Source organism: Furipterus horrens, unplaced genomic scaffold, assembly GCF_987537825.1.
Source record: "Furipterus horrens unplaced genomic scaffold, mFurHor1.1.pri manual_scaffold_4, whole genome shotgun sequence".
Taxonomy (NCBI): Eukaryota; Metazoa; Chordata; class Mammalia; order Chiroptera; family Furipteridae; genus Furipterus; species Furipterus horrens.
Window position 1 is genome coordinate 116,466,306 of NW_028327174.1, and position 24,006 is coordinate 116,490,311.

Genomic DNA, 24,006 nt, shown 5'->3' on the forward strand with positions numbered 1-24,006 from the left:
AAGTAAAAAGACCATGGAGACAGTTGAAAACATGGGTCTGGGAATCAGGGAACAGTTTGGGTTGGAGATATACATTTTGAAGTTGCCAGGTTTACAGGTGGCAGTTAACGCTTGGAAGAGATCCCTCAGTGGGAGATTGAGGAGTGAGAAGAGTACCTGGTGGAGACACTGAGCAGAAAAGGAAAGGAGAAACACCTCAAGAAGCAGTGGGGGAACAGAAGCCCTCAGTGTCATAGAGCTAGGGAAGTGTGTGTTTGCAGGAAGCAATGACCTAAGACCAAGTGCTGCAGACTAGTGGGCAGAAGGCTGTGAACTGTGTCACCTACTTTCCAGAGGTTGATATGCTCAAATATCCCATTCTTACTGATATTTTTGGCCTGATCTAGCATTTACTGAGACTCAAAAAACACTACCCGTAAAAAAATTAATAAATTGAATATCATCAAAACGAGAAAATGATGCTTATGAAAAGACATTGTTAAAAAAAGTAAATAACAAGCCAGAGGTTGGGAGAAAATATTATCTGTATCTATATCTATGTCCATATCTACCTGAAATGAGTTTATATCCAGAACATATAATGAACTCTTAAAACTCAAAAATAAGAAGATACACAACCCAGTTAAAAGATAAGCAAAAAATTGGAATAGAAATTTCACAAAAGAACGCATACAAACGGTGGATAGGCGGTTCCTCAGATGCCCTGGAACCCCTTGCTCTCGAAGCCTTCACACTGGCCCATCACCACACCTGGAATGCTTTCCTCAGATATTTCCATGGTTCCCTTCTCACAGTCTTCAAGGGGTGCCTGGCTTCTTCCTGTCACTTTTGTGGGGGACAGCTGCCTGTCCTGAGGACAGCATGGCTGTGTGTTCCACGTAGGTGGTATGGTAGTCAGCCTCTTGGTATATTTGCCCCACTCCTGTGTAGTTTCCTCCCACAAGGAAGAGAGTTGGTCTATGAAACCAACAGGATATTGCAGAAATTACTGTGACAGACTTCCAAGGCTAAACTGTAAGACACTGCACCTTCTGCCTGGCTCTCACTCTGGGGGAAGCCAGCTGCTGTATTGTGAAGATGTTCAAGGAGCTCTGAAGAGAGGTCCATGTGTCCTCCTGCCCACACCCAACACTAATTTGCCAGGCATGTAAGCAAGCTGCCTCATAAAGATACCTTGACCCAAGCAGACCCTAAACCAGAGGTGCCTAGCTAAGCCTCTCCTGAATTCTTGATCCACAAAAACTACCTACATGAAATAATAAATGTTTACTGTATTAGCTGCTAGGTTTGGGATGATTTGTTAGGCAGCAATAGCTGATACAGGTAGGCAGGAGTAAGTAGCTCCCATCTGACTTAGACCTAAGCCACATTCTGATAACTTCTTTGAAAGAGCATATTTTGACCTCTCCCATTTATAATGATAAATGTATTGTGTTTACCTCTCAGTTCTGAACCTGTAGGCAACGCAGGAAGGAGGGAGTGAGGGGGAGTAGGGGAGAGCAGGTCAGACTTATAGATGGGGAGACTGCGAGGAAAGAGAAATGCTGAAAAGATAATTTTTAAGAAGCCTTAAGGAATTATGTGTGATATAACCCACATTTGTGACCCCACCCAACAAACTGTCAGCAAAAATACATGTTGCTGTTTAAACTTTTGGTCAGGTTTGTGGGGAATCCAGTCATATGAAAATTGCATACAGATGAGGGGCTGAAGCACGATTGCGTCATTTCCCCAAATTCACTCCAAGAAAGAGTGGCAGAGCTGCCCGCCCTATGGTTCTGCAACTATATAGCCACTAGCTGTGCACAGCGGAAAGCAAAGCGCACACCTCCTCCGAAAGGACAAAACTTTGCTGAAGGACCGTTTAGGGCAAGGCTCATAGGACCCCCCTTTGCTACTCTGTCTGGTTTTCACTAGATCCATAATGGAGGAGTCTGCAACTAAGTACTTGAAGCCGAACTTTTAAAGCCTTGTTTACGCTTAAGGCATCCTTGAGGGCCCTATGGGAAGAAAACCCTCAAAGATAAACGCCTGGCAGTCTTCAAACAACACTGGAAGGGCAGCCCCCAGTGGGACCAGCACCAACAGTGGCCGAAGGAGCCCGTGCTTGCAGCTGGGGAATCCGGCAGTTGGATAATGATTTTACTGCCTTCTCCCGCTCGCTCCCGATCCCCTGCTGCCCCCGAGGCCAGTGAGGGTCACAGTCCCTCCAATCTGCATTAGGAATGAGAACTGTGTGGGATGTTGCCCCAAACAGATTGGCAGAAGCAGTGAGAGGCCTAATTAACTTTAAAGGGGGTAATGGCGGGGCTGGCCCAGCCTTGTTGTCAATAAACAGCGACAGAGCTTTTATTTTCTGCCATGTGTGAGAGAGGCAGTGGAGGGGCCATTCGGGGGGGTGGGGTGGAGGGGGGCAAACTCAGGGGCCTCGTGGTCTGGCACCCAAGGTCTGGGCTCTCCCTAATTCACCCCAACTGGCAGGAAATGGTGCTTGAGCAAAAACGCCAAACAAACTGCTTTATAGTCAGTTAAAATATAAATCTCACAAAACAAACAACTGAGACGCTGGAGGTTCCAAATCCTTTCTCCGAGACAGCAAAAACAAAGAAAATTCCTAAGTTACAAACTAGAGGGTCAGGTCTTCCAATTCCAGACCTTTGCATGTGTTAAGCAAAATAAAGAATAAGCAAGAAAATATCCACTTGCATTGTGTTCAAAATGTCTTTACAAGTGAAGCAAATTACTTCTGCATGTTCTGGGGCTCTGCAGAGAACAAATAATGTTCTTCCTTTAATGGGTAAAATTACACAATTTGCTTTTAATAGTAAACCGAAAGCTGCGGGGCTTCAGCTAGCATCGTGCTCCCAAGGGTTCCCTCCACGCAGCTCCAGCCCAGCAGTTTCTGAGCTTTTTAGAGGAACGCAGGAGTCCGCACAGGGCGGCCGCCGCGTGAGCAGGAGGGCCGAGAGTGCCGGGGGGGCGCCGGCGGGGAGCGGCCCTTTCCTTTCCTTAACGTTTCCCTTCTCCAAGCCCTCGCTTCTCTTGCTCACGCGCTGGTGGTTTCTGGGACTAGGTGGCTCTCTGATTTGCTTTGGTGGAGGCTGGCAAGGCGCAGCGACCAGGTCCCCGGGCTCCCGCATCCTGAAGGTGGGTGTGGATGGACACCCGCGAGGTGCCACCTTTGCAGCCAAGCATCCTGAGGCGCACGCCCGAGGGCGGGAGCGGAAGGGAAGTCTCAGGACGAAGTGGCTGCCAGTGGTCTCAGCCCCCAGCCTCCCGCTCGCCACGCCAGCCGCAGGTGCGTCCATCCGGCAGAGGGCGCCTGCAGCAGCCTCGCTCGGCCCACCGGGGCGGGCGAGCCCGGGACCCTGCCTCCTGCGCGTCCGCGGTCCGCCCCTCGCGCCAGTCCCGGCTGCCGGACGCCCAAGTTCGTGTCCCGGAGTCTCTCTGTCCGCCGGAGCTGAGCGACGCATCCGGCCGGGAGAAGAGGCGGACCGCGAGTTCCTCGAAAGGGACCAGCTTGCGAAGCACTCGGGAGGAAGGGCAGCGGACGCGTGGCCGACAGGGGTGGTGGCGCCTGGCCCCCAGCGCTGCACCGGCCCCCGCGCCCGGCCCTCTCGGCCGGCGGCATGGCCCGGGGCCCGGCGGTGCCGCTGCTTTGCCCCCTGGTCGTCTGGGCAGCCGCTGCGCTCCTGCTGTTCGCGCCGCGGACCTCAGGTAGGACGCGTGCGCCGGCGGGGGCTCTTGGCTCGAGTCCGTCTCTTTCTTAGCTCCCGACCCGCGCCGCGCAGCCGGGGCTGCTTCCAATAAGGCGCGCTCCGAGGCCAGCTAAGTGTTTCCAGAGGCCAGGCGGGCGGCTCCACGGGGAGCCCCTCGCCGGGGGTTTCTGAGGGTCGTGAGTGTGAACGCAGCCAGGCCCCTGGTCCTCAGACGTGGCCCGTGCTTACAAGTACCTTGACTCTACCCTCCTCCCCAGGATTACCCCCGAAGCTCCAATCCAAACTGGAGCCCCTCGTGGCCCCGGAAAGCGGACTCCCGACCCCCGCCGCTTGGTTGAGCTGGGCTTCGGCTTCCCTTTTGTTGGCCCCTCCCCCTCCCCCACCGCCGGGTGGTGGCCGAAGCAGCGTACCCTGTGCTTGAGGTCGGCGGTCCCTGGGTGGTCTTTGGACCCCTGGGGGCCAGGCCACTTTCGGGCTTTACCCCAGGATACGGGACGAGGCCCGCGCGGTTTGGAGGGACAGGCCCGGTTCCGTGGTGGCACTCTCCTCGAGGGACACCCACTGTCCCCGGGAGACACTGCGCAGGCTTGGCTCCTTGGGCTCCACGGCGCATAGGACTTGCCTCGAGGTTCACAGGGGGCCTCGAAGTACCCGCCCGGGGTGGCGAAAGAGGCGGCATCCTCCCACGCGGGCCAGACCCAGAGAGCATCACGGACTGTGCGCCGCGCGGCCGGATTCCGGGCGCTCTGCCGAATGGGGGAGGGCGCGAAGCCTCCAGGGCGGAGGTTTACAGGATGAGGTTCAACTCAAGTCCTAAAACGTGAGCCGCCCCCTTTACACGTAAGTGTGTTTGAGTGTTGCCGAGGTCTCGAACTGTGCCCCTACCTCCGCGTTCCTGCAGGCAGGTGAGAATTACGGGACCCGCGCGGGGAAGGGGCTCAGCTTTAAGGGTGCCCTGCTGCCAGCTGCGCGCTCCGGGGACCAGTCCAACGACTCAGAAATGCTGGGCGACCTTTTCTGAGGATCCTCTAAGTTTAAGCAGTTGCCGATTACGCTGGACACTTATGGTTCCGTGACTTGGGAAGGGGGTTTGCAGTAACATTGGTTTCCCTTAAAGCGTCAACCGCCCAGGGCGCACGGTTAATGGTAAGTTGGTACATTCGAAGTCAGTCAGGGGGATTCTGACAACATTCCTGTGGATTTCTGCATTCCTCCACTTGCAGAACTCTTCTCCCTTTAGAGTCAGTGGGCTCATTTGCAGCGCCGTTGGCCGGGAAGATGTGAGTGGGGTGTCAAACTCCAGGACTCCACTTGCAGTTTCGTAGCGTGGGCGTGGTGGCCACTCCCGGGCTAGGGGCAGAAATGTGAAGGGGGATATTTTAGTTGCATTTTCAGGGGGAGGGGTGCGGGGAGTGGAGCTGGAGGTGGATAATATGGTAAAGAGTGATGGTTCTGTTGCTTGCATCAAGGTTGTAAGGAGAATAGGGAAGTGGCTCGAATTTCGGGCTGAGTAGTTTAAACATTGGCGTCGTAATTTTCAGTCAAATTTAAGAGGCTTTGAGGAACAAACCAATCCTGTGTCATTTTTGTTAATTTTTAAATCCCGTATGTAGGTAATTTTATTTTTTCGGTAAAATAATCGTAATCTCCCTAGGGGAGGGAATAGGAAAGCTGTTTATAATTCTCTCTCTTCTGACATTAGCTGAAAATTCAAAGAATATGATCATATTCAAAATATGAATCAGTTTTATGATTACAGGAAGGAGATTTGGGTGTTTGGCATCTTTTCTACTCTTAATGAGGAATCCCTGTAATTTTAGTGTTTCATACACAAAATGTAACTTACTGTGTAAAAACACCGGAAGGTTAATTCAAAAGGACTTAAAAGTGCCCCACTTAGGTTGGATAGGCTGGGAATGGAGATTAAGGGTCCAACCTCCCCCTCCCCCCAGTGCAGTGTTTACTTCTGGCTGGGATCCCTGGAGTGATGGTTGTAATAAATAACAATAGTGATCCATTTGGAAGTAAATGAAAACATCTTGAATAAGAAGACTTTGTGGAAAAAGAAATGTTTTAATGTATGTAGTAAGTCAACATGTTTTTCTTATTATGACTGTGTACCAAGCAAAGAAGCAGTGCACATTGAAAATGTTTCAGTGTTTAGTAGTGAGAGCAATTTTAACTCTCGCATCTACTTGATAAAGAATGCCATCCTGAGACTCTGAACACTAGTGACCTGTGTGAAATCCAATGTAAGCTGCTGTACAACGAAGCGGTGAATGACTGTTGAGGGGCTCTAGTCAGTGAGCTGAACTTCCCATTAGCACAACATGTCATGGTTAGAACACTGTCAAGAATTCTGCTTAACATTTTGCATGCAAAAAAAAAAAAGCAACACCAGTTCAAATGTGTGCATTTACCAGGGGTAGTTTTGGCGACAGTGATCTGCAGATTCATGATGAGGCATTGTGAAATAACTTCTATTTTGATTGGTAAACCTTCTTCCTATTATTTTGTCGAAGTACAGCTGTAATTGGTACCTGTATGTCATTGTTTGTTAGGGCATGATTTGCCTTAGTTTACCCTCAGAGATGTTTAAGCCTGGTGGAGTCAGAATTTTATCCTTCCCTTTTTTAGGAATCTTTTTCCCTGAGATCAAGGGGATGAAGATGCAGGAGTGGGGGGAGCAGCCTGTCTGACAGGTAGGGAAGATGGAATCCGCTAAAGGAGATTTCTAAAGCCAGGTTTCAGCTGGAGAGGTGCCACTCCTTTAAAAAGTATTCCAGGGAGGACCGGATGTGGGAAATTATCATTATCATTGAAGTAGAACTGGGTGTGAAAGACTGGGCCTCCCTAATCTGCAGAAGGTAACACCCCACCTTCGCAGTCTGATTAAGTACAGAAATTTGTATACTAATTCCAAGTTGTAGTGAGGAAAAAGAAAGTGGGCTGCTAAGTGTTACCTGCACGCACACATACACACCCGTTTTATAACTATCTTCTAATGCCAGAGGCCTTTTGGTGTTTGTCCATTTCTTGGAAACCTGGAGGGGGACCTGTGTCCCACCCCCAATCCTGTGGTTGCCATATGGACATATGGAGGAGGACTGGCTGCTAAGCTTTGGGTTTACTCTGCTGTGCCCCACGAGGAAGGGGGTGTCCTTACAGGCTGTGACTCTGTTCCTGGTAAAGAAAGTTGTCATTAAGATATTTCCTTCTTTGGGGATCTTGTAGTGACCAGAGACCACCAAGTGGATTCCATGAATAGCATGCATGAAAGGTTTCAAAGCAAAGTAATGGGGGAATTGCTTTGCAGAGGATGCATTCAGAGCTGGTTAAGGCTGCATTTTGTGTGGCCAGTAGCAATTTCATGAAAGGACCATTGGGCTAAATGGACTCGTTCAGAAAACATTGCTTCTCAGTGACCCTTTGAGATCTTTGGTTTTGTGTTGCTTGACTACTGCACTGTAACAGAAATGTTAGTTCAGCAACAGTGAGGGCTTCTTGAGTTTTGAAATAAAAATCTAAGCACAACAAGGAGCTCAGCCCATTAATTATGGCTGCATTGGCTGGGTTTGCACCATCCTCCCACTTCTAGTATTTATTTGGTTTGGTCAGGGAGTTTGCCAAGTTGGAAATAAGGGTGGGATGGTTGTGCTTGAATGTGCAGTTGTCATAAAATACGTCTGGAGTGTGATCTGCTTAAAATCATATTAACAGAGTGGCCAAGGAATTGTTGAATAATGGTGGAAATTTTCAAAAAGCTTTTCAAAAATAGGGAATTATGTTGGTGTGGTTAGCACCATTGTTGAGATTTATGGCCTTTTATTTATTTATTTATTTTTAAGTTCTATCTCTGAAAGAACCAAAAATTTCAAGGCCAAAGTGAAGGAAATAATTACAGAAAAATTTAGCCTAATTAGAATAAGTGGCTTGTCCTCTGGATTGTCCTCTACAAAGTCTTAAGTTCTAGTGGGAGGTGGTATGTTTTTAATTGTTCTTGGAATGAGCTTCAGTAAGCACTCTGTCACTTTTGAGATGTTATCTGGGGAGAGTGTAGCTGCTTCTTCAAGTCCTCCCCAACTGCCCCCCCCCCAGTGGGGGAGGGTTTCCTCAACTCTCAAATGTTCCTGCAGAATGGTTTCCACACCCCCACCTCCGGGAGGGCCAGTTAACCAGCCTCCAGCTAAATTATAGAAATCCTCACTGGAGACTTGTGTGGTGGACTAGAGCAGCCACTAAACACAATAGCTGTTTAGGTTAAAGTTAGTTAAACTGAACTGAATGAACTAGTTGCATTTTATTAGTTGCATGTGGCAGTTGGCAGACTTCACAGTGGGAAGCTCATTAGGCTACTACTCTTTGTCCAGGGTTTGTGTGCTTGTCACTGTTGCTTCAGGAACATCTAGAATTGGGAGCAGGGGGTACTTCCCGTTGTTTGCTTAGAGGTTTTTTGTTGTTGTTGTTGTTGTTTTGCTATCGTTGACTGTGGAGATTTAAAGGCAAAAACGAACTGAACTGACTCTGATCTGTGGGACTAGAGTAGAGTACTCTGACCTAGAGGAACATAGAAGGTGTATGATGACTGAGGCAAGGAAACCTGAGCTATAGGGAATTAGTAGGATTTGGGGGACGGTGAGAAATTGGGTGGGGACAAAAGAGTTCCATCTAGCATGTGAGCAGCCCACAAATGGATGACAAGATTGGAGAGGAAGGGAGTGAAGAATCCCAGGCTGAGAAAGCTTCAGGTATAATTACTGGGTCACAAAACCTTGGGTACAAGTCCACTTTATAGCCCTATTATAGAATGTTATTTTGTGTTTCCAGCACTTATAGAACATTGGGAAATAACATTTGAAAATTGGGAATTTTCTTCCCAACAGTGAAATAACCCCCAGGTAACCCTAGCATAATCTTTTTATAACATGGGATAATGAAAAATTGAGGACCCTAGTAATTTTATAGAAGAGAGGGTGACCAGGTGCATTCTTGTCTTCAAGTAGTGTGAGAGGTGGATAGAGGACAGGAGTGTGGGAGGCTGGGAGAACTGGAGTGTGAGAGACTGCGGAGGACGGGAGTGTACGAAGCAGTTTGTGTAGGGGAGTGTGACAGGTGGGTGTTAGAGGGGAGTGAGAGTAGAGCAGCATGGAGGACGAGGACAGGTGTGGATGAGTGGCTGGTTGTGCATCTGCTTAATTTTGCAAAAGATCCCCAAGCACGTAATGGAGAAACTAGAAGTGACATCGGTTACTCAGATTTTTATTAACACATGCATAAAATATATTATGTGTATGCATAAAATAGACCCTTTTTACCATTGTTAAGTGTATAAAGTTCAGTGGCATTAAGTATATTCGCATTGTTCAGCCACCATAACCACCATCCATATCCAGAACTTTTTTCTTCTCCCCAAACTGAAACTGTCTACATTAAACACTTAATTACCAATCCCCTTTTCCCATTCCTGGCATTCCCCCTTCTGCTTCCTATCTGTATGAATCTGAGTGCTCTGGGGACCTCAGAGAAATGGAATCAACTGTATTTGTGCTTTTGCGTCTGGCTTTTCTTTCATTTACCATAGAGTTTTTGGTTTTTTTTTAGTCTTATTTTATTGATAATGTTGTTACAGTAGTCCCAATTTTTTCCCCTTTGCTCCCCTCTGCCCCAGTACCCGCCTTCCCTCCAACAACCGCACTCCCCTCAGTTCATACCCATGTGTCGTGCATATAAGTTCTTTGACTTCACCCTTTCCTATACTATTCTTAACCTCCCCCTGTCTATTTTGTACCAGCCAATTATGCTTCTTAGTCCCTGCACCTTTTCCCCATTTCTCCCCTCCCCCCTACCAGCTGATAACCCTCCAAATGATCCCCATACTATGATTCTGTTCCTATTCTGGTTTGCTTAGTTGGATTTTGTTTTTATTTTTATTTTGGTTCAGTTGTTGATACTTGTGAGTTTGTTGTCATTTTTGTGTTCATAGTTTTGATCTTGTTTTTCTTACACAAGTCCCTTTAACATATCATATAATAATGGCTTGGTGATGATGAACTCTCTTAACTTTACCTTGTCTGGGAAGCACTTTATCTGCCCTTCCATTCTAAATGATAGCTTTGCTGGGTAGAGTAATCTTGGTTTTAGGTCCTGGCTTTTCATCACATTGAATACTTCTTGCCAGTCTCTTCTTGCCTGCAAAGTTTCTTTTGAGAAATCAGCTGAGAGTCTTACAGGCAACCCTTTTTAGGTAACTCTCTGCTTTTCTCTTGTTGCTTTTAAGATTCTCTTTATCTTGAACCTTTGGTATTTTAATGATGATGTCTTTTGGTGTGGTCCTCTTTGGGTCTAGCTTGTTTGGGACTCTCTGTGCTTCCTGGACTTGTATGTCTATCTCCTTCACCAAATTTGGTAACTTTTCCTTCATTATTTTTTCACATAAGCTTTCAATTTCTTGCTCTTCTTCTTCTCCTTCTGGCACCCCTATGATCCTGATGTTGGCACATTTAAAGTTGTCCCACAGGTTCCTAAGCTTCTCCTCATTTTTTTTCCAATTTTTGTTTCCTCATTTTGTACTGATAGACTGTTTTTTCCTTCCTTATGAATCAAACCATTGATGTAAACCCTGGTTTCCTTCCCTTCCCCACTGGTTTTGTGTGGATTATCCTTTGTTTCATTTAGCATAGCCTTCACTTCTTCCCTTATGTGTTTGCCGTACTCAAGCATATCTGTCAAGCCCTGTGAGCATCTTTATCACCAGTGTTTTAAACTCTGCATCTGTTAGGTCGGCTATCTCCTCATCTGTTAGGTCGGCTATCTTCTCATTGCTTAGTTCTCCCACTGCAACCTTGATCCGTTCCCTCTTTTGGACCATAGTTCTCTGTCTCCTCATCTTGACAGGCTCTTGTGTTTGCCTCTGTGTCTTAGATAAACTGTCGCTCCTGTTACGTCGTAAGGGGCAGAGCCTTAGGTATTCATCAGTAGAGAGCGACTCCTTTCACCATGTTGTGGTGTTATGTATGGGGGAGGGGCCTGAGAGGGAACAATGCTGCTTGCTCAGCACTCACCCATTTTCCAGGCACTTCTCCCACCTCCGTATGGGACCGGTGCCTCTGTAACTGTTGCCTTGGCCTTCGTTTCCAGAGTGGGTGGGTCTGCAGACGTTCTAGGACCGTGCGGGCCCTTTAAACAAGCGGACTCTGTGAGAGACTGGTAGTTTCTTCCTCTGCCCCAACCCTACTGGTTTGCGCAATCAGAAGCAATGAGGCTTGATTTTCTCCAGCGCTGGGACTCTGAGCTGTGTGGTCTGGTCTGGGGCTGGGAACACTCCCGACTTTTTAAAACGTGTGACTGTGTTTTCTGCTGGCCTGCCCCTGCTGCATCTGCTGCCGCCACCACACCCTGTCCTCTCCACCCCAGGTCCGCCCCTCCTACCTGTCTGGAGGAGTATTTCTTCTTTATATCTTTGTTTGGACTTCCTGCAGCTCGATTTTCTGGAACTTTCGGCTGTCTCTAGTTTTGAGGTGGTTGTATTCCTTCTTAGTTGTGGAGGGAGACACAGCGTGTCTCTCTTCGCCTTCATCTTGGCTGGAAGTAGCATAGGGTTTTTAATGTTCATTCATGCTGTAGCATGTGTCAGTACTTCATTTTTTTAAAAGCCTGAATAATATTTCATTGTGTGTATGCACACACGCACACACACACACACACATACCATATTGATAGCATATTTTGTTTTTCCATCTATTGGTGGACATCTTGGTTGTTTCCACCTTTTGGGTATTGTGAATGATGCTATTATGAAATTGTCTTTCTGAGTCCTTTCAATTTTGGGTATATACACAGAAAAGGAATTGCTGGATTATATGGTAATTCTATTTCTAATTTTTTGAGGAACTACCATACTGCCAGCACTTGGTTATTTTCTGTTTTATTGGTAATATTAATAAAGAGTATGAAGTCGTATCTCATTTGCTTTTGATTTGTGTTTCGTAATGACTAGTGATGCCGAGAGTCTTTTCATATTATCTGTATGTATTTCACGGTCGTTTGTATATATATTTGGAGAAATGTCTCCAAATCCTTTGCCCATTTTAAAAATCAGATTTCTTTTGTTTGAATTATAAGACTTCTATATATTCTGGATATTAACTCCTTATCAGATATATGATTTACACATATTTCTGTATTTTCTCCCATTCTGTGAGTTGCCTTTCCACTTTGTTGATAAATGTCCTTTAACATACAGAAGTATTTAATTTTAATGAATCCAATTTATCTGTTGTTTTCTTGTTTTACCTGTGCTTTTAGTGTCGTATGCAATAAATAATTACTAAGTCCAAAGTCATTTTTTTCTTCTAAAAGTTTATAGCTTTAGCTCTTGTGTTTAGGTCTTTAACCCATTTTGAGTTAATTTTTGTATATTGTGTAAGGTAATGGTCCAACTTCATTCTTTTGCATAAACATATCCAATTTTCCAAGCACCCTTTGTTAAAAAATTGTCTTTTCTCCATTGAATGTTTTTGGCACCCTTGTCATTAGTTACATATGTAGGTTGTTTTGGCTATTTGGGAGCCCTTGAAATTCCAAAAAATATCATTGGGATTTTGATAAATATTGCACTGAATCTGTAGATGGTTTGAGTAGTATGGACATCTTAACAAGTTTCCCAGTCCACAAACACGGGTGTCTGGCTATTATTTAGATCTTTAATTTCTCTCAGCAATGTTTTGTAGTTTTCAGTGTGCAAGTCTCTCACCCACTTGATTAAATTTGTCCCTAAGTATATATATGTTTTTTGATGCTGTTGTGCGTGAAATTGTTTTATCAGTTTTCTTTTTGGATTGTTCTTTGTTACTGTATAGCGATGCAACTGATTTTTGCCAGTTGATTTTGTATAATGCAAGTTCGCTGAATTCATTTATTATCTCAAATAGAATTTTTGTGGATCTATATGTCATCTGTTAATAGATGTAATTTTACTTTCCAATTTCGGATGCTTATTTTTTTATTTTTGTCTAATTGCTTTGTTTAGAACTTCCAGTGTTTAATAGAAGTGGTGAAAGTGAACATCCTTGTCTTGTTCCTGATCCTAGAGGAAAACCTTCCAGCTTTTCACCATTGAGTATCATGTTATCTGTGAGCTTATCATATATGGCCTTTTTTATGTTAAGGTAGTTTCTTTCTATTCTTAATTTAGTTATATATTTTTTGTATAGTTTTGACTTTTGGAACATGCAAATGTTCTACATGTTCAAAAATAATAATACTAAATCATTAAAGATGATGGGAAATATAAAAATGAGTGCAAACAAGTAAATAAACCCAGTTACCGTATATTGTAAGTGAATACTGTAACTATGCTGACAGGGGAAGAAAGAAGCCTAGTTTAAGAGAATGTGGACCCAGTACTTTGACTCTATATCCTCAGTCTGGATTAAAAACAACCAACCTGATAACAGATCTTAACACTTTTAGTGGGTTTGTTTCTTCTAGTGGAATGGGTGTAACAATTCTGAAACCATTTTGTGAATTGTGGGATTGGGCAAGTAAGAGAGTGTTGATAGCATTGGAGCCAGGGTTCTCACTGTGGAAGAGGGGAGATACAAATACAGTGTTCCCTCACTCATCGCGGGTATTACGTACTAGACCCCTCCTGAGGTAGGTGAATATCTGCAAAGTAGGAACCTTACATTTATTTTAGTATTTATATGTATTTTAAGGCTTTATAAACCCTTACCACACACATATAAACTGTTCCCAGTCCCTTATTAACCTTTTCCACACTTTTATAAACACTACTTATGTTCTTAAATATATTCTACACTCTTAAACCTACATAACTTTAACAAGATACGTATACAATACCATGAAATCCTGCGATATAGCGAAAAGTCCACGATAAATAATTAAATATAATATTTTAAAAAATCCCGCGATACAGTGAGGCCTCGATAAGTGAACCGTGATACAGAGAAGGACTGCTGTATGGAAAGAAGAAAGGCAAGGAGCAACCCTGAGGGGTTGGATTGGAATTGGTAAGATTGGTGTAACTTGTGATTTCATATACTCATATTCATATACACACACATATTTAAAAAACAGTATGTTCAGATTATAATTTATAATTTTTAAAATATTTTTTAAAATATATTTTTTCCTACACATAACAGTTATTTGCTAGCCCCTCATTACCCACGAGGTCTTAGTGCCCAGATCTTGGTTTCTAAATGTCGTCACACATTAAAGGAACTAGGAGCATGCCTTGAAGAAATGACTGATAAGGGTTCAGGACAGGAAAAATACAAGAAGAGCCAGAAAAGTAAGTGATCAAAAAAATAAAAAGGGGGAACATATCAAAAACACAAGTGCCAACTTGGAGGAGTTATAGTGGTCAAATCTGGGACAATTTAAGCATCAAATTAATAAGGGCAAGCATGGATTATGCATAGAACAAAACAAATTATGATAATAAATAAATAAGTAGTTAACTATATGTATTAGTTTCCCAGGGTTGGCGTAACAAAGTACTACCAAGTGGGTGACTTAAAACAATAGAAATCTATTTTCTTGCAGTTCTGGAGGTTGAAAGCCCAAAATTGAGGTGTCAGGGATCCATTCTCACTCCAAAGGCCACAAGGGAGAATCCTTTTTGCCTCCAGTTCCTGGTGCCTCCTGGCAATCCTGGCCTTGAGGCAGTGTCACTCCAGTCTCCACTCTTCCTTCATATGGTTGTCCCCTCTGTGTGTCCCTGTGACCCTTCTGTGGAGAGAAGGGCCAATAAAATATTGATCCAGTCAGGATAGTATTGAGTGTATAAAACAAAGTAGAGTTACTCATGTCAACCAAAGTGGCTGCTAGTCAGCCAGGACACTTTGGTTCAAGAGGGAAACTACCTAAGACATGCTAGCGTGTCTGGCAAGGAGACACACCTCAGATAACTGTACACATGATCAGAACAGCCATGTCTGCAGCGCGAGACGGGACCACCTACAGCTTGGCTCCGGGGGAAATTCCCCACTTGCCATCAGGAGTGTCAAGACACTTATCAAAAAGACCCAGAAGGGTGGAGTACACCACTTTCAAGGATATAACTGAGGTAGGTTCCAGATTGCTGCTGAGACAGCTGAGCTCCACACACCAGAGTTCTGCTCCAAGCCATGCTGATATCCTTTGGCATCAATCAGCCTCTGGAGTCTCTGCACTGCTGGACTGAGGACTTTGTTTGCTCTGTTGCCCACCTGGCTCTGGAGATCCTTCCTTGCAAGATGCTAACAACTCCCTTGCCCACCATGCTTTCTCCCGGACCTGCAGACTGACATTCTGGGACTTGGGTTTGTTACCCTCCATTGATTGCTCTGTGTGTGTGTTATAATTCTCTTGGATTGTTAGAGTGTGAGTAGGTTATAATGTATGTGATGTTCTACTTTGAGTGAACCTGCATTCAGTAAAAGCTGAATGAAGAGCATAGTTACTGTGTGTGACTCTGGTCTATTCCTTGGTGCCAGGCTGCTCAGCAGGCAGCTAGCCAAGCTGCTGCCCAGATGACTTATAAGAAATACTATATCATGAACATTATGCTCATGATACCCTCCAGCTCTTGTAAAAACAGCAGTCATTGTAGTTAGGCCCATTTTAAAGCCAGGATGGTTTCATCTCCAAATCCTTGACTCACTATGGCTGTAAAGACTATTTCCAAATAAGCTCACATGTGACATTCTGAATGTGTATGAATTTTGGGGGCTCATTATTTAAATCACTGCATTACATAAATAAGTCAGAGAAGGAAAACTCTGACTCCAAAAAACCTCCGCTGCCTTGCGGCATACCTCTTCAGGGGAAAGGCTAAGGGAGTAAACCCCGACAGAAAATCCGGAGCCGGAGTCCCTAAGGCGGTTTGACGTTGTAGTCAACACCGGCAACTCCTGCGGCGCACCTGAAGCCAAGCTGTATCGACTCCGTCTTTCCCTTGGACCCTTCAGCTGCGAAGAGAGGGGGGTCTGCTGCATGGGCAACAGCAGACCCTCCATATTACCCTGCCCAGGCTCTGTAGCTTCAGCGTCATCGCAAGATGTCGATTCAACACAGGAGGAGACAGATACTACCATGTCACTCCCGAGTCGGACTGCACAGCCATTCTCGGCGGTGCAGATGGACTCTTAAGAAGCTACACCATCGTCTCTCGAGACGGACGGCTGCCAACAACTCCCGAGTCGGACTGCACAGCCATTCTCGGCGGTGCAGATGGACTCTTAAGAAGCTACACCATCGTCTCTCGAGACGGACGGCTGCCAACAACATAAATAAGTGGAAGCTGGCAAAGGTGAAGAGAAGCCACTTTCTTGTTTATTTTTTAGAAAGAGGGGAAGGGAGGTACAAAAAGAAGGAGAGAAACATTAATGTGAGAGAGAAGCATTGATCGGTTGCCTCTCATATGCACCCTGACCCAGGAACCAAACCTGTAACCCAGGCATGTGCCCTGACTGGGAATAGAATTGGTGACCTTTCACTTAGCAGGACGATACCCAACCAGCTGAGTCACAGTGGTCAGGGTGAGAAGCCACTTTCTTTCAGCAAAAGGCCAACTAATAAATGTGAAGCGAGTTGGAAAACTCACATTTGAGGCAATAATTGTACAGGTTGATTTGGGCAGGAATCATCAGTGAGTGCTGACTTTAATTGAACAGGTCCATGCTGGACAAGGAGCAGGCGTGTTCATGGCTCATGGTACTTCCTCAGAGTCCTTGTTATTGGCAAGAGCACAGTTAATGACTGTAGATGGAGAACCCAGACATCACCCTAATTGGGTAGCCAAGGCTCACATCATCGTGTGGATGGAGGACAGACACAATCCTTCTAAGAAGGACATCACTTAGATGCCATTCCAGCGGGGGCTGCAGAGCCAGAATCTGATGGTGACACAAACCAGTAGACCCAGGTGAAGGGGCATTTCATGAAACAGCTGGCTATAGTGAAGGACAAACTCAGCCAAGGAACAGGCCACAGGACGAGCCAGCCCTGGGCAGAGTGAGATTCCAGGTGGACCTACACTAGAGTGAGGACACACCGATGGTGTCAGCAGAACCTCTGATGAAACTGCATGTGGATGTATGTTATACAAAAATGTTGTCCAAGTTAATGCTCCTGAATTTGTTAGTTGTACAGAGGTTCTGTTGGAGCAGCTCCTTGCTCTTAAGAAGTGTATACTGAGTGTTAAATGTTAAAGGGCATGATATCTGCAGCCTCCTTCTGAATGAAACCCAGTGGGTATAGAGAGAGAGTGATAAAGCACATGGGGTGAAATGTGAAAAATGAGTGAATTTAGGTAAAGAGTTTGGGGGCATTTTATGCATGTATCTTGCTATTTTTATGTGAATTTGAAATTATTTCAAAATAAAGAACTTAAAATTGTTCAGTGATGCAGATGCGTGGCTGTAGCCAGTGGAATCAATAATAGAGTTAAGCAAGTTCTCTTAGAAGAAAGATTCAAATGGTAATTTTACTGGAAATGGTGTCAGACCTCACACAGGGATGGGGTGGGTGGGATCCACATACCTTCTAGGCCAGACAGCGTTTTATTGACAGGACTGAAAATCTCCAAGTCTTAAGCTAGTGTTTGGATTGCAAGAACTTCTAACACATTTTTTCTTAGCTTTTTATTGTAGAAAACTTCAAACATATGTAAAATTAGACTAGTAGTAAACCCCTCCATATTTTTCACCCAACTTCAATAGTCACCATGCCCTGTTAATTTTGTTTCATTCCCTCTGGCCCACTTAATGAGCCCTAGACAGCCTTAATTTTTAACTGGAAACACTTAAGCATGAATGGTAGGAACCATTCCATACAATCGCAGCAAGCGTCATAAGGCAAGCGTTACCTGACACCCAGGTGCTGTGGGCTTTCCCAGCTCTGTGTAAAATGACCTTTACACTTGGTCTGTTCTCAGCAGTGGGAGCTAGGCAAGGTGTACCCACAAACCTTGGTTTTTACCATCAGAGCAGCCTTCAGTTAGACCCTGGGGTTCCTGCTGGGCCTGAGCTCTGCATTGCAGCAGGTGCAACTGCTACTTCTCTGCCTTCCCAAGGCTGCTGGCAGGGCTGGAGCCTGGTGCGGAGGCCCAGGGGCCATCCCCACTGAGGAGGAGACATGGGGAGGGGAGCGCACAGGGAGGGTCCATCAAGCTTTATCTAATCCAGCCCTTCCCAGAGCCTTCTTCCTGGACCCCTCATTCTGGGTGTACCCTACTGCCTGCCCAGGAGAGTATCCCACAGTGGCCTGTGTGAAGTGGGTCATTCTCCACCATTCTCAGCGCCGTGGGCTTATTAAAACCAAGGATATTGAGTGTAGAAAGGGAAGGAGGAAGGCATTTTAACTTTCAGGTGTGTACTGCCCCCCTCCCCGTTTTCAACAGCAAAAGACTCAGTTTTGTGCTTCTCAGTGTGGAGGGTTTGGAATGTGTTAATAACATATAGGACAGATGAGGGGGCTTTGTAAAGAAATCATAACATAAATAGTAAAAATAAGTTCCCCAATTATAAAAGGACAAAAATTTAGGAAAAGAACTTGGCCTTATTAGGATTTAAGAAAGCGCAGATTATAAGACAGTAAATCCATTGTTTTTCTGAGTTTTTTGGCTAAAGTCAGAGTGGGTAAGGAGGCATGTGTCAGTGGTGATGTGTGTGGTATGTAAGCTGCCACTTTGAGGGCAATTTGACATTGTCTTAACATTTAAAATACGTATATTCTGTTGCCTGCTCTAAAAACAACGTATGTGCCTCGGAGGCATGCTGTTCCCTGCTGCTCCATTTCTAATGGTGAGAAACTGGAAGTATTGACATGTCTTTTCATGGGAGCCATAACCGGCCCCGTGTCTCAACAACTATGGGTTATGGTACAATGGCCAAAATGAATTTGGAGACCTGTGGATGTCACCAGAGGGAGATTTCAAAGAGAGTTTCTGGATGGGGAGAAAATCAGGTTGTAGAATGATATGTGCTGCACGTGATTGAGCTAAATAGTCCCACTTCCCTTGCCCATTTCTGTGGGGCTACCTAATGTAAAACATGGAAAATATTGAAAAGGATGTTGAGGTGGAAATATGACTGAAGCTGTCTTTCAAAATTTACAGTTTCACAAACTCATACAGAGAACAAACTGATGGTTACCAGAGGGAAGGGGGTTGGGTAAATGGGTAGAAAAGGGAAAGGAGATTGAGAAGTACAAACTTCTAGTTATAAGTCTCTGGGATGTGATGTACAGCACAGGTAATATTAATAATATTGTAATAACTGTGGTGTCAGGTGGGTACAAAACTTACTGTGGAGATTACTTCATAAGGTATATAAATGTTGAATCACTATGTTATATATCTAAAACTAATATAATATTGTATGTCAACTATACCTAAAACAAAACAAAGCTGAAAGGTGGAGGAAGGTGGTCAAAAGGTACAAACTCCCCAGTTATAAGTACTAAGGATATAATATGCAAAAGGTTGAGTATAGCCAACACTGCTGTGTGATATATAGGAAAGTTGTTAAGAGTAAATTTTAAGCGTTCTTGTCACAAGAAAAATTTTTCATTTTTGATTTTTCTTTGTATTGTATTTATATGAGATGATGGATGATAACTAAACTTATTGTGGTAATCATTTCACAATACATGTAATTCAAACCATTATGTGGTACAGCTTAATCTTACCAGCGATATATGTCAGTTATATCCCAATAAAATTAGGAAATAATTTTAAAAACCACCAAAATTTACATTTTCAAGTTTTTATGGCTATTGAGATGGATGTTCATTGTTTTTAGTTACTTTTTATGAAGAGAATATTATATTGTTATAGGTTGAATTGTGTTTTCCCTAAAAAAGATATATTGGAGTCCTAACTCCCAGTACTTCATAATGTGACCTTATTTGGAGAGGGGGTCTTTACAGACATAATCAAGTCAAAATGAAGTCATTAGGGTGGGCCCAAATCCACTATGACTGGTGTCCTTATAAAAAGGGAAAATTTGGACACAGAGAGACTTGCACAGAGGGAAACTGATGTGATACCACAGGGAGGTGCTCTGCAAGCCACGGAGGAAGGCCTCAGAGAACCCAGCCCTGCCCTCACGTTGATCTCTGACTTCTAGCCTCCAGAACAGAGCCTTAAAGTGTCTGTTGTTTAAGCCGCCTTGGCTGTGGTACTTTGTTAAGACAGCCCTAGATGACTCTTGCCTACGTATCTACACTTATGTGCATGCTAATCAGGTATTGTTTTCTATTGATTTGATTTTTGGAGCATCTGCAAAAGAATTTATTTGATAAAAAGGTTTCACTGCTAACCAACACCCCTTATCTCTGAGCCATCTGGGCCTTGTGTGGTAGCTCACTGGCTTGGCCCAGGGCTGCTAGTGTTGGGGAGTCTAGCACAGACTCACCAGGCCCAGTAGAAGTTCTATGTGTGCCCTGAGTCTGACATGGCCAAGTCCATCCTCTAGGAGTGCTTATGGGCCCTTGCTGCTTCTCTGGACAGCACTTCGGCCAGCCCCGGGTGACCTTCGAGCACTTCTGTGTTACTGGCCCCCTTTCCAGCCTCCTCTCCAAGGGTCATTGGTCAGTCACCTATTGGTCTTCTCCACCTTCCTCTAGCTGATGGCCTGGCTCTTAAGAGGGGATTTGAGCTTTGACAGGGGGCCTCCCAGAGATCAGAGCTAGTGAGTAAGACCCTCACAGGTTCTCCTAAAAGCCCCCAAATGCCAGAAGCCCATCCAGGCCCCCTCCCAGGCCTTTGTTTTTCCCAGGGAAGCCTGGATAACAACAGAAACAAAACCCAAGGAAAGCAGACATCTTTGGGAGCTGGGATTGTGAAGCTGTCAGCCTGCTGATTTATAGGGTCTGAGGGTCTTTGAAGTAGGAGGCCCTTGGACTCCTTGAAGGCTAGCCCAATGGGGAGGCCCTGGAAGTGCCAAATGGAGAGGAAGGGGCATGTGGGTCTGGGTTCACTGAGTCCTGGGAGGGCTGGTAAGGGAAGGAACTCTGGAAGTGCATTTTTCAGTCCTTTGGATCAGTGGCACTTCTTCACTTCTGCGTTGTTACAAAGACAGGGATAGCTTTCCAGCAGCATACAGTTTCCATGGGCAGAAAAAAATCATTGACTTGACAGTGGCCCTGAGTTTTCCAATGTGGGTCCCTAGCAAGCCTCTCAAGAGCTTTTATGGAAACTGTGGACAGGGGCACAGGGTCCATGGCCAGCTGCTTGTAGGAGAGGCTGCTGGTGTAGGCACCTTTGGGTGCTGGAGAATGGGGTATGCGTGGGGTCATGCAGAGGGAGAATTAGGAATGGGTGTATATATGGGTGTCAGTGTGTACCCCAATGACTGTTAGGACTTCTGACTGTGGATGCTTTGGATCCCAATGAGATGCATTTGGGGTGCAGTGAAGAAGGAAACTTTATTCAATGCAAACCACTCAATTATGAAGAGGCATGGCTGTAGGGCAGCCCTGGAGCAAGGTTTCTCTTGACTAGATTGCTGTGCTTTTCTCTACCTGCTTCAGTCTTGTTTGGTCTGCTCCATTCTGCTCCGCTGAGGTATCTTTGGTGTTTCAGCTCCAGCAGGGAAAACACTGTCCTTAGTCTTCCATGGAAAGGAAAAGTGTGCTCTCTGAACCAGAGGGGAGCTGAGTTAAATAGACCAAAATCCCCATTCCCGGTTCCCGATTGATCCATCTTTATGCAAATCCTCATAGTTTGATTGGTTTAAAAGCACTGTCCTGATTGGTGACAGTGGAGCTGCTATGATTGGTCTGTGAAGATGCTGATGGGTGGGTGTAGCTGTGCAGCTCTGATTGGACAGGAATGCCTCAGATGGCAAGAACACAGGGCAGGTGGGCAGTTCAGTGTGGGGGGCAGGCAGCTTAGTGCAGGCCTCTCCTTGAAGTGTAGTTTGTGTGAGAGGTCCCTAATGTGGTTTGTGTGAGAAGTTTCTATGTGGAAATGGCTGCTTGGGTCTGTTTTAAAAAATTGAGTCCAGTTAGCCACTAGGAGTCCCTCTTAGCAGGTATTTTCTTTCTAGAGTCCACAGATAGAGCCTTCTGATTGTATCAATAATGGTCCGGCACATAATTGTTTGTAGGTAACATTCAGCCAGCTTTTTTTATGGTATACCATTATTTTCCTTCATTATTTGCAAAATTATGTCATTTATTATTTTATTTTTGAAGAAGGAAAATCTATTGTTTGGCAAGGCAGATCCAGGCACAATTACCTCTAATTAGTGAAATGTTTTCAGAGTTCAAATAAGGTTGACTTATTTTTATTTTGTTAGGCTAAACTGTATGAGCCCATTTTTTTTTTTTTTTATTAAATAAATTATATCTTTCTAGTTAACTAGCCACAAATTTCCATGGGGTCTAAAAGCCAGGCTCATAAAAAAAAGAAAAAAAAAAAAGAAAAAGAAAGAGCGAAAACCAAGTGTGACTATAAGTTGATCTGCCCAGGATTAAATTTTTAAAAATGCTCTTTATAATTGCTTTTTCCCCAGCCATGGATTGGGGTCTGCCATAAGTTTTGGGTCTGTGTGTGGGGTGGTGGGGGGTGGGTGGGTCCTCATGACGTTGAGAGATCTTTGTCTTGGGCCCAATGATCTATTTATAATTGCAGGCATTTATTTAGAAATCAGTATGTGAAAACCCTCACCAAAAAAATACTACATATTTTCTGTCTTTTATGTAGGCAAATACTTCCAAAAGGCCCCTCCTGGCACTTGGTGTGATCAGAGAGACTTCATTTAGCTTTCTCTGTAATGTTTTAATTTTTTTGTTAGACTAATGTATTTACCAAAAACCCAGTAACGTACAATGGTTTGAAAAATCAAAACTGAGAAGGGTATAAAATTAATAGCACCTCATAACTTCTCACCTCCCTCCCACCCATGCTTCCTTCCCAGAGGCCCCCAGATAAACCTGGCTGGCAGTCTCTGTGCTTCATTCCAGACATTTTCTAGGCAAGCATGCTTGTCTGTGCATCTCCTTTATTTGTTTATTTTAAATGATTGTGGTAAAAATTACACGACATAATATTAACCATTTTAAAGTGCACAATTCAGTGCAATTTCATTTATTTACATTGTTGTGCAACCACCCTGTCTGCCTAGACTCAGAATATTCTGTCACCCCCAAAGTAAACTCCCTACATTAGCAGTCACTCCCCATTTCCTGCCTCAGCATCTGACAACCACTAATCTTTCTGTCTCTGAATTTGCCTATCCTGGACATTTCATATAAATAGAACCGTACATGCAATAAGGAGCCTTTGCATCTGGCGTCTTTCACTGAGTATACTGTTTTCAAGACTCATCCATGATGTAGCATCCTAGATTTGTTTTTAAATATAATGAGATTATATCATACATACTGAACTGAAGTTTGCTGTTTCACATAAATCATTATAAATTTTTCCATGTTAGTGCATGCCAGGTACCTCATTTTTTTAACTTTTGCTAAAATCTGTCATTTGGATGTATGCAAGTTATTTGACTGGTTTCTCATTTGACTGGGTAGGTACTTCTGATTGTAGCTACTGACATAAAACAGTGCTGCAAAGAACATCTGTGGGTATATATTTTGTTTTTTTTGTGTTTGTATCTGTGGAGTCAGTTCCCAGAAGTGAATTTTTTGTCCAAGGTATTTATTTAAAATTTTTTTAGATTCTACAAAATTGCTCTTCCAGAAGGTGGCAGCAATTTATACTCCCACCAAGAGGTTTGAGCTTTTCTGGATTTTCCAAGCCCTGACCAATACTGGAAATTGTTAAGCATTTTAATTTCAGTAAGTCTGAAAGAAAAAGAAGTCATGTTAATTCTGTGCATTGACATTATTTAAATTGTCCATGAGGCTGAACGTCTTCATAAGTCACTTATGTTTCTTTTTTCTGGAAAATAATTGTTTGCTTTCTCTAGTTATTTTCTATTAGTTGTTTTCAATTGTTTCACTGATTTCTAAAAATGTTTAACTTTATTCCAGATCATATGAAAATATTTTTTTCTCAGGTTGCCCTTTGAATTTGTTTATAATTGTTTCTATGCAAAGAGGTTTGTGAAGTCAAACTCTAAACTGCTTTTATTTGATGTATTTTGGATTTCGCCATACCAAGATTATTAAAAAAATATTTTTTGGGGGGGTTCTTATGACTTCCCATTTGTGGTTAAATATTGTATCCACATGGAATTTAGATCCAACTTTATTTATTCACCTCAGAGAAATGATATCCTTTATTGAATAATTTATTCCTTTTCTATTATTG

General features: G+C 44.1%; 1 protein-coding gene across 1 annotated transcript in view; it reads left to right on the forward strand.

Annotated features, from left to right (window-relative positions):
• The first annotated feature begins 3,356 nt into the window (after positions 1 to 3,356).
• Positions 3,357 to 24,006, forward strand: part of ROR2 (ROR family WNT receptor 2) — a 243,156-nt gene continuing 222,506 nt past the window's right edge. The window contains exon 1 of the mRNA XM_090273969.1: positions 3,357 to 3,717. Coding sequence (XP_090130095.1) covers positions 3,630 to 3,717 — 88 coding nt within the window. The 5' untranslated portion in view covers positions 3,357 to 3,629. The remainder of the gene's footprint in view (positions 3,718 to 24,006) is intronic.